Consider the following 16,595-nt stretch of genomic DNA (forward strand, 5'->3'; position numbering starts at 1 on the left):
AGCAGGCTCCCCGCTGAACAGGGAACCCTATGCAGGGCTGGATCCTGGACCCTGAGATCATGACCTGAGCTGAAGTCAGATACTTGACCAACTGAGCCACCCAGGCATCCGTGAGTTATTCTTAAGATGATTTAATTTGCTGACAAATGTGGCTGAATGGAACTGAAATATATATAAAATTAACAACTGTCCAGAAACCATGCAATTATGTAAAATGAAGACATCAAAAAATAAACAAAACAAAAACATTGTTTTCCTTAAGTTGGCAAAGATGATACAGTGGCATGCTAACAGTCAAAGATTTTGATCTGTGGTCACATAAGCCAGATAAAACTGTCAGGGACAAAATTCCTAAACCTAATGAGAAAGGGTGGGTAGGAATTGAGGGATGATAAAACGGGAGGTGGGAAATGTCTGCATGAAGGTGATCCTGTAGGAGTAGCTTAGAATTGTGTGGAGTCGAGGTGAACTGGAAGCCCTTGTTGTCAATTTAATGGGATCATGAATTGGTAACAGTGCCTTGGAAACTAGAGGCTCTTCTTCCCCCCTTCTTTCCATCTCAGAATGGGCAGCAGATTTTCCATATTTTAATTAACTTTCGGTTGTTAAGCCAGAAACCTGTATGGCCTCTTTCACTAACCCTGTTTTCACCGCACAGTAGACCATGTGCTTAGCCAGGCTTCCTGATCGTTAAAGAAGATTAATGTGAGCCAAGCACAAAAATTTGCTCAGGTTATTAAAGGGTAACAGTGATTGTTCTAAAGTGTCTGCTTATTATGTACATTTTCTCCTCTACAGTTTATTATATTACCTAGTCAATGTGTTTGTCAATTGTTAATATCTTTTTTGTTGCAGATACAGATGTGGTGTATAAAAGCGAGAATGGACATGTCATTAAGCTGAATATAGAAACAAATGCCACCACATTATTATTGGAAAACACGACTTTTGTAAGTAATGAAAAATTAATTACTTTATGCAATTCGGTATTGTTTAGAATGCTCTCAAAGTGCACATAACTTTATCCTTCTTTAGCTCCAGCACCTGCAAAACATTTCAGGTAAAGAGTTAGAAATTGGCATATCATTAGAATCAGTACATCTATTAAAAGGAAATGCCCATGTGACCATCTGCTTCATTTCTCCCCATTTTTCTTCATATCTCCCCTTTTTAGTCAAAGAGTAAATGTTTCCAAGAATAAAATTTCCCTAGAATATTTCTTCCAATATTTCCTATGTAAGATCACTCACATGAATGTCAAGATTTAAAAAAACAAATCTAACACAGGTTATCACAACCTTTTTCTCCCACTTCACTTTTCATTCTCTCTGACTTCTAATTTTGTTGTAGTTTTCTGGATCAAGCAGAAGGCAGACTTTCTAAAACTGGCTTTTTGCTGGCTTGATGTGTTTTATGATTTAGGCTTCTATCATTTCCGTTTTACTTCTCCAGAACCACTGGTTAACCTGACAGTGTTAACAGAAGGCATTTATTGGGCTCTTACAAAAGAATATGAATTTTGTCTTTCTTGTAAACTCGGTCTTCTTAAAGTTGGATCTACCTATGATTGCCTACAGAGTGAGTGTTAATGAATTAACTTTTGCAGATATTCAAAATTTAGCTATCAAACATCACTGAAAAATAGTGTGCAGTTATTCGCCGATGGTTTTATTATAACCAAAGGTTCAGTACATTGCCTACTAAATGACTTCATAGGATACAGAGAAAACATTCTTCAAGGCCTCAGAGGATTTTCCGTGCAAATGAAATCAGTGAGCAAATCATCAGCTCCTTTTTTTTTTTTTTTAACTTATCTCTACTTGTACATTTGGAATAGTCATGTAGACTTCATGTTTTTTATAAGATGGCCAGGTGAAAGAGATGGACTGGAAACTTCTGTTGTTTAATGTTTTTACATATTAAGAAAATATAGTAATTGAAATCAGGAAGTGCTTATAGAGTTACGCATCTGTTAGGCTAAATTAAACCAAACAGTTAATGTATTTTAGTAATTAAAGCAACATCTAACAAGATAAGGGCATTTTTGTTTTTAAACTAATTGGTTAATTCACAGATATTAGAGAAACAGCTACCCTGAATGCAACCCTTTATAGCCCTCATGGAATGCTGAGAGTACAGAAGCCATATTGCTCGCTTTCTAAAAATATGGATTTCCTTGGGGCAAATAATACTAACCCTAATGAAAATTTTAATAAATAGTGTGGAGCAGAGTCTGTTATTTCTTAATTGGATGGTCCTCAGGGGTACTAGAGAAAAAGCTAAGGAATCATCACAGTATGGTGGAATCAACGGGAAAAAAAAGCCCTCAGCGGAAGGACAGAAGGCAGAGAGCAGGAATTGGTAATGAGAAGAAGGTACGCTAAAGATTTGCTGATTAAAGTCAGTATGATTGATTTTCAATAAAAATAGTTTGGGGGAATAAACTAAATACATTTCTTATCTTTTTTTTAATTATAAAGTATCATTTTTGAGGTGGAGTATGGTCTTTCAATGGCCAAGCATTTAAGTTAGGTGTAGACACTCAGTATATGAATATGCAGTTATGTGATTATTCCTTATGGATCATTCCTTTCATACAGGTGAACAAGGTCTTCGCTGTGGTCACAGATTATGTATTTTTTTTTCAACATTTGGTCCTTACTTTTTAGCCTCTATGATACATCAAAAAATAAACAAAAACAGATAAAATCTTGTGGCTTTACTCCATGATCCCAGTTCTTTTGTTGGTCCCTCACACCAGCCCCAGCTCACCTCATTGTAGTTTCTCCATGTGCTGATTAATACCATTTTATCTTTGTGCGTGTGTGCTTAATCTTTTTAAATCCTTTTGAGGTCTGTTTCTACTCTCTTCTATGTGGGCAATGACTCTTAATTACCACAGAGTCATATTTAGCAAATATTCTAATTTACTGATCTTTTAAGATTCATAGGTTCCCTAAAGACATTTATCTTACAACACAGATAATTAAGCAATCTATAAGTCCTAGCGGTGTCAGAATTCAGTGGTGGGGGTGGGGGCGGTGCACGGATAAGGGATTGGAGTGTGGCATATATTTGCAACCAGTTAACTCAAAACTGTAAAAAATGAAAAATACAAATACCATGATTCCACATCTCTTCAGGGAACTCATTTAATAATTTCCTCCCCACTCCAAGACAGAATTATTAAATGTAGTTGTGTTTTCAAAGCTCATGCTTGGCTAAAGTTTGGATTTATTTTCTCTCGAAGGCCATTCTGTTGGAAAAAAATCTTTTACTGGAGCATAAGAATTTTATTCGTACTTGAGGTTTTTCATTGAGCAATTATCAGTATTTTAATTAGAATCATAATCGACTAATATCACTATGAAAGCTTTGTAATCAAAGTGCCAAGTCAATTAAGAAAATAAATTATTGATAGAAATGTGATACCATAATAGCCTATTATTTAGTAGGACATATTTTTCTAAGATGTGCAGTTTGTTTTAAAAATTAAGATAACACCACGTTGTCATTTCCCCTCTTAAAAACATTTTAAATATGAATAGTGGGTAATTTTAGCTATGTAATCATGGTTAGCAGACTCTATGAGAAACAGTAATATTGGACATGGCTGTCAAAAATAAAACAAAAGTAAATCATTTTCCTGAAATAATTGTCCTAAGGCTTTTTTTTGATTCGAGATAGGTGGATTTCTAATGAAGGAGGAAATTAAAGGGTATATAACTTTTTGAAGAAGAGTTATGCAAAAGAAGTGCTTTAGCCCCAAAACTGCTCTTAATCATTTTTAAGTGTTTGAAAATGTTATCTCTTAAAGCCAGAACTATTTCAAACAAAACCTCATTCACAGTGACATAATGAGGAAATGTTTCATAAGTAATAGCTGTATGTACTCTTTTTACTGTCAGTAAATTGGTTATCACTAGTGGTCTTAGCAGAAAACACCAGCAGCCATAAACAGTTCTATCAAATCACTTTTTGAAATTAGAAAGGAATTGTAAAAGGGGTGTCTAATGCACTTATATGGAAATGGGTGACTGATGGATAAGAGTCTCATGTCTTTTTGATTCTGAATATCTTGCAAGCTTTTAAAAAACATGTTATAAAAATAGCCCAAAACAGAGGGAAGAAATTCATATTTGGCAGTAGAATAATTCCAGGGAAAATGTTAGCTACACATTTTTGGGGCCCAGCTATCTTTTTATAGGACATTCTGAGATAGTAAGTTTGATTAGAACTACAGAGTATTTATTGACTTAGGCCTAGAGATAGCATTTGTTGGCTTGCATGCCATCATTATATTTTTATTTGTTTATTTTTTAATTTGTTCTGCTACTGGGTTTGTGGGGGTGGAGGGAATAGATCCAACTTTATTTTACCACCAGTATATCAAGGAACTTATTTTCTGATTCATGTTTAAAGAAATCAATGCCCTATGGAAAAAAATTTCTATAGTACCAGGAAATACCTATTAGATAGAGGCACCCCAAATTTCTTGTCTTAAAATTTGAAATAAAGATAAGGAGGGCATTTTTGATGAGCCCTCGGTATTGTATATAAGATGAATCACTACATTCTGTACCTGAAAATATAGATGAAACAGTGAAAATATTAGACTGTATGTTCACTAATTGGAATTTACATTAAAAACTCAGAAAAAAATTGAACTACAGAAATGTTTTTAGGAAGTTCTGACTGGCCATCTGGCTTGACATGTTGGCTATAATCATGGAGCATTTGCTTGTTTGTTTGTTTTTTAAGATATGGCTTTGACAGTATGTATGTGTTGGTATCCTAGTAGTGAATGATATCAGTAGGGTAACAATATTGATTGGCCAATGAAGTCATAGGATCTACACACTTACACAGTTGCTGTGTACACAATACTGTTTCTTTCTTTAGACCCATGGTTCCCAGTCCGGGGTATTTTGCCATCAGGAGTTAATTGGCAACTCTGGAGACATTGTTGGTAGTTAGGGCTGGAGGTGGGGAGTGTGCCATGGGAATCCCAATGGTCAAGAGAGCTCCTTACCACAACAACAAAGTGACCTAGCTAAAAGTGTCAGTAGTGCCAAATTTACAAAATCCAGTTCGAGACAGGGATACCAGGGAAACCATGAGATGATTCAAAGGTAGTTTTTTCAAGGTGAGATCAATGGTTCTTTTTGTCAGAGATTTTAATCTGAAGCTTTCAGCTGCTTTTTCTTGAGACACGTTTCTTCTTTTTATGGATAGATTTGGGAAGAAGACCAGCAGGCATGAATATAGTCACATGGCCTTGGATTTTTTTCTTTGGCTAATGCAGAGTACAAGCTAAAAGTATGACCCCAGTTTTCTTATAGTTTTCTGGGGATACCTCTAATCGAGACATTTTATTGTTGTTCAGGCAAGTTGGTATCACTTACTGGCAATTGCCAGCTCCTTTGACCAAGAAACAAGTGATTTTCTTTAAGCTTAGAAGATAAAACTGATGACTACTTGGTGTTTCAGGCAGTGTAATTCTTTGCTTTAACATTATATTACTTGTATCGTGTTTATAAATAATTGAATTTATTTGTCTTCAGACTGGGCATACCTCTCTTCTACTCCAAAGCCGTAACTTCTCCCTACCATTGGATACATTCATACTTCTTTCATTTTTTTAAATTAAAAATATTTATTGAAAATACTTAGATTCCTTTACACCCATAGTATTCATTTTTTAAAAGATCATTATATTTAATTAGACTATTTAGATAATTTCCATCTCTTAGTCCTCAAAGAAGTATCAAACTTTACACATACCATCTCTGCACGTTCAAGGGAACAGAAATAATGTAACATTTTTCAGAAAAAATTGGAATATTTCTTTTATATTCACTTAGCAAAGAGGACTTTGAATCGACTATGAATATTTAGTTTGTTTAAAATTTTCTTTAAGTTGAATGAATGTGAAAATGAATTCTTGCATGGTTTTAAAAGTGACAGTTGTCAAAACAGGAAAATTAGAAAGAAAAATTTTGATCTTCACCCTGGAAGTCTCCTCAAGAACAAATTCAAAATGTGAGAACAGATACTCTTACCTCCATATGTTTGTAAGTATGACATGATTACTCTAAAATTCCGTATAGTTATTCATGCAGTTCCACACAGGTGAGAAAGACTAAGAGAGACCCCTCCATAGTCTATTTCACCCTTAATTAGCTCTGTGAATGATCCAGGAAACAGATGCTACAAACACATTTACTCACTGGGATCCAGTACCTTGGATGGTAAAGCATTTTTGTCCTCAGTAGTGTTGTTACTAACAAAACCATATCAACAGCTTTATTAATTGTTATGAGGATTCTTCAGTGTTATTCTTGACAGAAACCAAAATTTCCTAATATATCTAAACGTCTCCTTTGTATAGAGTAAAATACCACTTCTTACTAAACTCACTTATTTAACCCTTTGAAAAAGAGCTTGTTTCAATTATATCCAATATATCATCTTAAATATGTGCAATAAAATTATTATGATTCCAGATTTACTTCTTTAAAGATTCTTATTAGTATCCCTGGGGCTAGGGGTGTAAATTATTTTGGTGTGTGTCAGACAGGATGAGAAGCTAGCTGGAAACCAGATTTACTGCAATTATGTTACAATTATTTTGTAATTTAGCTTCCTGAGAGGTCAGTGCTCTGAATTGTACCTAGGACCAATCAGCCCATTTTGAGCAGTTTGCAGCTCTGGTTATATGCCCTTGACCATCTGATGAATATTTCTGCCTTTCATTTTCTTTCAGAAGAATTTTATATTTGGCTACCTCCCAGTCATGAAAAGCCAATTAGACATTTTTAAAAATATTAATAATGAAATATCCAGATTCTTCTATTAATTCATGGTGGAATTTGAGGAAGAATAAGAGACCTTTGAAGGTTTTCAAGTTGATGATACTGGATTTTCTTCCTTTTTTTTTTTTTAATTTGAGTTTCAGAGTTTCTGAATACTTTGGTCTGTGCAGCTTTGTTAATGGAGAACTATGCATTTAGCAGAACTTTGTAACCATTTATAGTAAAGTGTACAGATATTTTCATAGTACACTGTGAATATAGTAAATCAGTATTTCAGTTTGTTTATGGAACATAATGTAGGGCATTCTACATTCAGCAAACATTAAGCGATAATGGCAGCCCATTACAGAGCTAGAAAGCATTCTCCCTTGTCTTCCACTTCAGTTTCAATAAAAAGAAACTGAGATCCAGAGAAATAAAGTGACTTGCTCAATGCTTCTAGCAGATTCTTAAGCCTAGAATATAAATTCCTTGACTCTTAGTCTGATGTTGCTTCTAATATACCTAGATGAGTTTTTCGTTCAAAATCCCTTTTAAGGAAAATGCAAAATAAATTAAAATTCCTTAATATTTTTGCATAAGAAGTTTCTATAAGTATTTGTGTATTTATTACATAAAACTTTTACAAAAGATACTTGAATTAAATATATATGTTTATATGTGTTTGTGTTTTACTATCAACTAATCAGTAAGAAAGCAGTAGACATTGATTGGAAAAGCACTGGATACTGAATGGACAAGAAAATAAATAAATAAAAAGAAAATGTGCTTTAAATGATTTCAGTTGTCTTAGCTTAGCTGAAGTCACCATATTTTGGATTTTTAGTGACTCTCCTATGTTATCATTCTTTCCATGCAATTATTTTCAGTTCTTTTGGAAGTGCTACCTATGTAAACAAAGAGAAACAACCTTGTCTGCATTATACACACACACACATACACACAAACACACACATACACGCACCACATGCACATACCAAGCCACTTACCACTCTGCTTTCTTCTCTTTTATCCTTTGATGAATGTGTCTGAAAAAATCTAGTCTACATTTGAGATTCTTCCTTGTCTTAAGAGTTTACAGGAATTTTTCTCCCTCTCTGTTTTTATAACGTTGCTTCATCATTGTTAAAATGACTCATTGTGTCTTAATTTATTAATTCACTTGCCAACAAATTATTGAGCCCCTACTATGTATCAGATAAGATTCCAAGTTCTGCGGATACACGTTGAATAAGGCAGCCTTGTCAAATTGACAAGAAGTACTCAAGTTGAAATACAAGCAATTGCAACTGGCATTAAGTCCTTGGGGTAAGGGGGAAACATGGAGTGAAGATTAGCAAGAAGGATGAGGTGTCCAGGAAAGGTGCACTGTGGAGGCAACATTCCAAGGTCATGTTGAAGAGTTTTGTTGGCTCAAAGAAGAAATGTTAGAAATAACCTTAGGTGGGAACTGTATAGATCTATTTTCAGAATAGAAAATATATAAGTAATGGGGAATATAGAGAATGGTGCTAGATGAACCCATTGGAATAATTACAAGAAAAATTACGGTTTGTAGGCTGATATTTTGTTTTATAAGCGATAGGCACACTTTAAAGAAAGTGGTGATATCTGAGTCACTTTTAATTTTTTTAATTTTTATTTTTTTTAAACATTTTATTTATTTATTTGACAGAGATCACAAGTAGGCAGAGAGGCAGGCAGAGAAAGAGAGAAGGAAGCAGGCTCCCCGGTGAGCAGAGAGCTTGATGTGGGGCTCGATCCCAGGGCCCTGAGATCATGATCCGAGCTGAAGGCAGAGGCTTAACCCACTGAGCCACCCAGACACCCCCTCTGAGTCACATTTTAAATGAACACTCTGCTATGTGAGGAATATATTCTAGAAATATTAAAGCAGAAATCATAAGACCACGTTAAAGGCTACAGCAATGGTATTTCTGCCAATGAGAGAAGATTCAGGGCTTGAACTAGAACGGACTAACAGAAAAGAGGCAAAGTATATAGATCAAGGATTTCTTTGAGAATAGAGCAGACAAGTCTTTGTCTAATTGCTTTGTATCTTTCAGAAATGGAGGAATCACCATTGTGTCTTAAGTCTTTAAATGGCATTAAGTCATAAATTCTATTTTAATGTTTTCCAACAAATCTTGACATTAGGATCTAGTTAGTATTCAGTTGTTATATGTGTGTTTATATTTGGTTTTTGTATATAACAGTATAGTAAAGTAGTTTTTGTGTCTTGGTCAAAAAGAATTTGTGGCAAAATTAGGAAGTTTACATAGAATGTACAAATTCAATCCATAATCTCCTGGGTGTTAAGAATGGACAATTTATTTTATTTTATTTATTTTATTTTTTATTAACATATAATGTATTATTAGCCCCAGGAGTACAGGTCTGTGAATCACCAGGTCTACACACTTCACAGCACTCACCATAGCATATACCCTCCCTAATGTCCATAACCCAACCATCCTCTCCCTACCCCCGCCCCCCGCAACCCTCAGTTTGTTTTGTGAGATTAAGACATAAGAGTCTCTTATGGTTTGTCTCTCTCCCAATCCCATCTTGTTTCATTTTTTCCTTCCCTACTCCCCAAACCCCCCATGTTGTCTCTCAAATTCTTCATATCAGGGAGATCATATGATAATTTCCTTTCCCTGACTGACTTCGCTCTAGTTAAAAATGGACTATTTTTTAAAAACATACTATTTTAATTATAGTTGATCGGACCACTCAGTACTTACTTTAAGTTTTCATTTAAATTCCTATTAGCATATAATATAATATTAGTTTCAGATGTACAGTATAGTGATTCAACACTCCCATACAACACCCAGTGCTCATCACAACTGTACTCCTTAATCCCTATTGCCTATTTACCCATCATGCCACACACCTTTCCTCTGGTAGCCATCAGTTTGTACTCTATAGTTAAGAGTCTATTTCTTGGTTTGCTTCCTTCTCTCCTTTCCCCCCACTTTGCTCATTTGCTTTGTTTCTTAAATTCCACATATGTGTGTGAAGTCCTATGGTATTTGTCTTTCTCTGACTTATTATTATTAACATAATACTCTAGCTCCACCCATGTTGTGGCAAATGGCAAGATTTTATTCTTTTTTTTATGAATGAATAATATTCCATTGTATATACACACCACATCTTCTTCATCCTTTCATCAGCCAGTGGACACTTGGACTGTTTCCATAATTTGGCTATTGTATATAATGCTGCTATAAACATTGGGATGCATTTGAATTACTATTTTTGTGTTTTTTGGGTAAATACCTAGTAGTGTGGCTCTTGGATCAGAGGGTAGTTCTATTTTTATTTTTTGAAGAACTTCCATGTTGTTTTCCAGAGTGGCTGTAACAGTTGCATTCCCACCAACAATGCAAAAGTGTTTCCCTTGTCCACATCTTCCCCAACACTTCATGTTTCTTGTGTTACTGATTTTAGTCATTCTGATGTGATGTGATGTGATGTGACAGCTCATTACAGATTTGATTTGTATTTCCCTGATGATCAATTATGTTGAACATCTTTCCTTGTGTCTATTGGCCATCTGAATGTCTTCTTTGGATAAATGTCTATTCAGTGTGTTCTGTCCATTTTTAAAGTGGATTATTCATTTTGGGGTATTGAGTTGTATAATTTCTTTATATATTTTAGACGTTAACCCTTTATCAGATATGTCATTTGCAAATATCTTCTCCTGTTTCATAGGTTGCCTTTACTTTTGTTGATTGTGTCCTTTGCTCTGCAAAAGATTTTTATTTTGGTGAAGTCCCAACGGTTTATTTTTGCTTTTATTTCCCTTATCTCAGGAGAAGTGTCTAGAAAGAAGTTGCTACAACCGATGTAAAAGAGGTTACTGCCTGTGCTCTCTTCTAGGATTATTATGGTTTCATGTTTCACATTTAGGTCTTAAATATATTTTGAAATTGTTTTTGTGTATGGTGTTAAGAAAGTGGTCCAGTTTCATTCTTTTGCATATTGCTGTCTGGTTTTCCCAACACCATTTGTTGCAGAGACCATCTTTTCCCTGTTACATGTTCCTTCTTGCTTTGTTGAAAATTAATTGATCATATAGTTGTGGGTTCATTCTTGAGTTTTCTATTCTGTTCTGTTGATCTATGTGCCTACCTTTTTTGTGCCAGTTCCATACTATTTGATTACTACAGCTTTGTGTATAACTTGAGATCTGAAATTGTGATGCCTCCAGCTTTGCTTTTCTTTTTAAAGTTTGCTTTGACTGTCTGGGATCTGTTGTGGTCCCATACAAATTTTAGGATTGTTTGTTTTAGCTCTCTGAAAAAATGCTGTGGGTATTTTGATGGGGATTGCATTAAGTGTTTGATCGCTTTGAGTGGTACAGACATTTTAACAATTTTTTTTTCTTCTGATCCATGATAATGGAATGTTTTTCCATTTCTTTGTGTCATCTTCAATTTCTTATATCAGTGTTATAGTTTTTAGAGTACATGCCTTTCACCTCTTTGGTTAGGTTTATTCCTAGGTATCTTACAGTATTTGGTGCAGTTGTAAATGGGATTGATTTCTTAATTTCTCTTTCTGCTGCTTCATTATTGGTGTATAGGAATGCAACAGATTTCTGTATACTGATTTTGTATCCTGTACCTTAATGAGTTTATGTATCAGTTCCAGCAGTTTTCTTTGTGGTGTCTTTTGGGTTTTCTTTCTTTTTTTTTTTTTTAAAGACTTTATTTATTTATTTATTTATTTGACAGACAGAGATCATAAGCAGGCAGAGAGGCAGGCAGAGAGAGAGGAGGAAGCAGGCTCCCTGCTGAGCAGAGAGCCCGATGCGGGGCTCGATCCCAGGACCCTGAGATCATGACCTGAGCCGAAGGCAGCGGCTTAACCCACTGAGCCACCCAGGCGCCCCTCTTTTGGGTTTTCTATAGAGAATATCAGGTTCCTTGATTGAAATGTTAAATAAAACTTTAATTTCAAAAGAGCAAAATAGATGGTTGCCATAATTAATGAAGTTGTATTGATTTAGAAATCCAGAAATATGTAAGCTATTCAAAGATAAATTTTGATATTTTGATTAAGCCATGGTGATACATTTTTATACCTTTCATTAAACTTCTTACTAGCTTATGAATATCTGAAGAGAAGAGGCCAACCAGGACTTACTCAATTTTATATTTTCAGTGACTAGAACAATGATGGCATAGCCCTAAGTAGACACTTAGTACACATTTTTTTTAATTAATCAGATTTATTTCTTTTTCAACATAGTATCATTTACGTAAATACTTGATTCACAGTGGTCCATGAGAGAATGTAGGAGAAAAATGAAATTTAATTAACTCTCTTAAAATTTGAATCAGCTGCAAAAAGGATAATTTATAAACCAAAATAATCATTTTCCCCACTCACTAAAAGTGTGAGCCCATCAGATTGCAAGCAGGTGAAAAGATCTTCTAATTATTGAAATGAAAGTATTTATTTCAAGCAAAGACTGAAAGACAGGAAACAGTTACTTGATTTTTTGTAACATATTTTTGTTATTTTGACACATTGTTAATTCATAGGATATCTAAGAAATATATATACATACAAGAAGCTTTATTTTATCCTCTAATCTATTCATCTCTTATTAGACAATGAAAGAAATGTCTCTTCCACATTAGTTTCAGGAAAATCTAGTCATCTCTTATTTAATGACATATGATAAGTGAAATATGACTCCTATAGTTATTTTTTTCTAACTTTTGGCTAATTGGAAAACTAGAGCTGAGTTAAAATATAATTTTAACAATTGGGAAAGAAATTAAACCATGGAAATATCACTAAACCATATGATTTCATCACAGTACTCTTCAATTTCTTTTTTTTTTTTCCTAATTTCCTCCCCTTCCTCTTCTTCTTCCCCACCCCCACTCTCCTGTGTGTATGAGTGTGTGTGTTGGGGGGAGTGCATGTTTGTAACAGCTTTTTTGAGAGATACTTTACATACCATAATTTTTACCCATTTGAAATGTACAGTTCATTGTTTTTAGTATACTCACAGAGTTGTGTAACCATCATCACAGCCTAATTTTAGAATTTTCTTCAGCTGTCCCTAAAGTAACCTCTACACACTAGCAGCCCTTCTCCTGAACTCTCCCTCTGTGGCTTCCTGCAACTACGAGTCTACTTCATATCTCTGCAGATTTGTGTATTCTGTACATTTCCAGTAAATGAAATACACAGTATGTGGTCTTTTATGAGTACTTTCACTTAGTATAATAAGTCAGAGTTTATTTATGTTTTAGGATATATCAATACTTCATTCTTTTTGTTGTTAATAGTATTCCATTGTGTGATATGCTACTTTTGTTTATCCACTCATTAGTTAATGGATATTTGAATTGGTTCTTTCTTTTTTTGAGGGTTGAGAGGAGGGTCAGAGGGAGAGGGAAAGAGGGAACCCTAAGCAGGCTACAAGCCCAGCACAGAGTCTGACTCAAGGCTCAATCTCACAACCCTGAGATCATGTCCTGAGCCAAAGTCAAGAGTCTGATACTTAACTGACTGAGCCACTCAGGTCCCCTGAATAGGTTCATTTTGAGGCTATTATGGATAATACTTCTGCGAACACTTGTATGAGAGTTTTGTATAAGCCCATATTTTCATTGTTCTTGACATACTTCCACTATTGAAGAGTGTAATTCTGGGTCATATGGTAACTCATTGTTTAGTCTTTTGAAGAACTATGAAATACTTTCCAAAGTGGTTGCAGCTATTTACCTTTTCACTAGCAGTATAAGAGGAACCAAATTTCTTCACATCTTTGTCAATGCTTCTTCCTGTCTTTTTTACTGAAGCCATTTTAATGTGTGAGAAGTGGCATATCACTGTGGCTTTGATTTGCATTCCTTCACTTACTAATGATGTTGAGCATGTTTTCATGTGCTTATTGGCCATTTGAATATCCTTAGAGAAATTTCTGTTAAAATCCTTTGCCTATTTTTTTAACTAGACTCTGTCTTTTCACTGCTAAATTTTAAGTGTCTATTTATATATGCAAAATGCAAGTTCCTTGTCATATATGAAATTTGCAAATCATTTCTTACAGGTGTAATCTTTTACTTTCTGAGTGGTATCCTTTGATGAATAAAAGATTTTAAGTTCAATGAAATAAAATATATCTATTTTTCTTTTGTCTTAACGTCCTTTATTGTTAATCTAAGAAACTATTGCTTAACCTAATACCATAAAGATATACCACTGTGTTTTTGCCTAAAATATTATAATTTGGGGGCAGTGGGTGGCTCAGTCAGTTAATCATCTGCCTTTGGCTCAGGTCATAATCCCAGGGTCCTGGGATCAAGTCCCACATTAGTGGGGAGTCTGCTTCTCTGTCTTCCTCTGCTCCTCCCCCTTCTTGTGCTCCCTTGCTCTCTGTCAAATAAAAAGTAAAAATCTTTAAAAAAAATTATAATTTGTTCTTATGTTTAGTTCTGTGGTTTCTTTTGAGTTACCTTTGTATATGATGTGAAGTAGGGTATCCAAATTCATTCTTTTGCATGTGGGTAATCACTTGTCCATGCAACATTGTTTGAAAAGACTATTCACATTCAATGGTTTTAGCACCCTTATAAAATATTAGTTGACCACAATGTATAGATTTATTTCTGGACTATTATATTAATTTATATCTTTATGCCATTATCACAGTCTTGATTACTGTAGCTTTGTGATAAGTTTTGTGACTTCAAATCAGGATGTGTGAGTACCCGATCTTTATTCTTCTTCAAGATTATTTTGAATATTCAGAGTCCCTTTCATTTCAGATGAATTTTAAGGTCAGCCCATAAATTAACACATGGTCTATCCCTAGAGAGCGTTTCATATGAATTTTAAGGTCAACCAGTAACTTAGCATATGGTCTATTCCTAGAGAGTGTTTCATATGAATTTTAAGGTCGACCAATAACTTAACCATATGGTCTATCCCAAGAGAGTGTTCTGTGTGCATCTCCTAATCATATATATTCTGCTAATGATTTGTCTGTTAGATCATTTTGCTTTATAATGTTCAAGTCTTCTTTTTCCTTATTGATCTTTGACCTAGTTGTTCTACCTACTAATAAAATTGGGGTCAGGAAGTCTAATCATTACTGCTACACTGTCCATTTTTCCCTTCAGTTCTTTTGATTTTTCTTTATGTATTTTGGAACTCTGTTATCAAGTACATATTTGTTTACAATTGGTGTATTTTCAGATGGAAATAGTACACAAAAACGGTACCAACATATTTCCATTTCTTCTCTCTCCTTTGCATTTTTATTGTCATACAAGTTATGTCTTTATACATTTTAAGCCTAACTACACAATTTTATAACTATTGTTTATGAAGTCATCTTCTTTTCTTTTAAAGATTTATTTGTTTATTTTAGAGAAGGAGAGAAATCTACTAAGAGGAGGTTAGAGGACAAGAAACTCAGGCAGACTCCTTGGTGAGCTGGGAGCCTGATGCAGGGCTGGATCGCAGAACATTGAAGTCATGACCTAAGCTGAAAGCAAGAGTCAGCTGCTCAACCAACTGAGCCACCCAGGCATCCCTGTGTGGCTATCTTCTTAAATATATCGGGGGAGAAAGGAGTATATAACTGCTGCCTTTCATAATTTCTTTTTTTTTTTTTTTTAAGATTTTATTGATTTATTTGGACAGAGAGGCAGGCAGAGAGAGAGCAGGGGAAGCAGGCTCCCTGCTGAGCAGAGAGCCCAATGTGGGACTCGATCCCAGGACCCCGGGATCATGACCTGAGCCGAAGGCAGAGGCTTAACCCACTGAGCCACCCAGGCGCCCCCTTTCATAATTTCCATGCAGCTAAGTTTACTGGGTCATTTTGTTTCTTCATGTGGATTCAGGTTATAGGCTAGTGTCCTTTAATTTTAGCCTGAAGGACTCCCTTTAGTATTTAGTATTAGTAAATACGCTACTATTTAGTATTTCTTGGAGTACAGGTCTGGTAGTAACAAATGCTCTCAGGTTTTTTTGTTTGTTTGTTTTGTTTCTGTTTTTTTTTATTTTAAATCTAGACATGCTTAATTTTCTCTTTGAGTTTTGGAAGAGTGTTTTTAGCTCCATATAGAGTTATTTGTTGATGGTGTTTTTCCTTCAATACTTTGAAAACGCCATCCTCACATCTGACATCTATAGTTTCTTTTTTTTTTTTTTTTTGAAGATTTTATTTATTTATTTGACAGAGATCACAAGTAGGCAGAGAGGCCAAGCAGAGAATCCGATGCAGGGCTCAATCCTAGGACCCCGGGATCGTGACCCAAGCTGAAGGCAGAGGCCTTAACCTGCTGAACCACCCAGGTGCCCCTGACATCTACGATTTCTTAAGAAAAATTAGCTATTACTTTTATCAAGGATCCATTCTGTGTGATACGTTGTTTTTCTCATTGCCAAAATTTTTACTGTGATTTTTGACAATTTGTGATTAGGTAAGCATATTTTTAAATTTATTTGATTTGAAATTTGTTGAGTTTCTTGAATATGTATGTACATTACTATTTTTCATTAAATTAAGAAGTTTTTACTTACTATTTTTTCCTCTTCCTATATCTCTTCTCTGTCTTTAAACTTTTACATTCATTTTATATTCTACATTCAGTTTTACTGAAATAGGAAGGAATATAAGGAATTCCCCAGTGTAATATAACTAAGTATAATGGTCTATTCCCATTTTAATTAGATGTTCTGTGTAAAATAACAAAACAATTTTCATCATGAAAAAAATAGACAACTGTCTTG

General features: G+C 34.6%; 1 protein-coding gene across 7 annotated transcripts in view; it reads left to right on the forward strand.

The window, feature by feature from the left end:
* Window positions 1–16,595, forward strand: part of DPP10 (dipeptidyl peptidase like 10) — a 1,393,698-nt gene that overhangs the window by 1,052,722 nt on the left and 324,381 nt on the right. For all 7 annotated transcript variants that reach the window (XM_047722550.1, XM_047722553.1, XM_047722549.1 and 4 more), the window contains one exon: window positions 856–950. In XM_047722550.1, the coding sequence (XP_047578506.1) occupies window positions 856–950 (95 nt within the window). The remainder of the gene's footprint in view (window positions 1–855; window positions 951–16,595) is intronic.

This window comes from Lutra lutra, chromosome 3 (genome assembly GCF_902655055.1).
Source record: "Lutra lutra chromosome 3, mLutLut1.2, whole genome shotgun sequence".
Classification (NCBI taxonomy): Eukaryota; Metazoa; Chordata; class Mammalia; order Carnivora; family Mustelidae; genus Lutra; species Lutra lutra.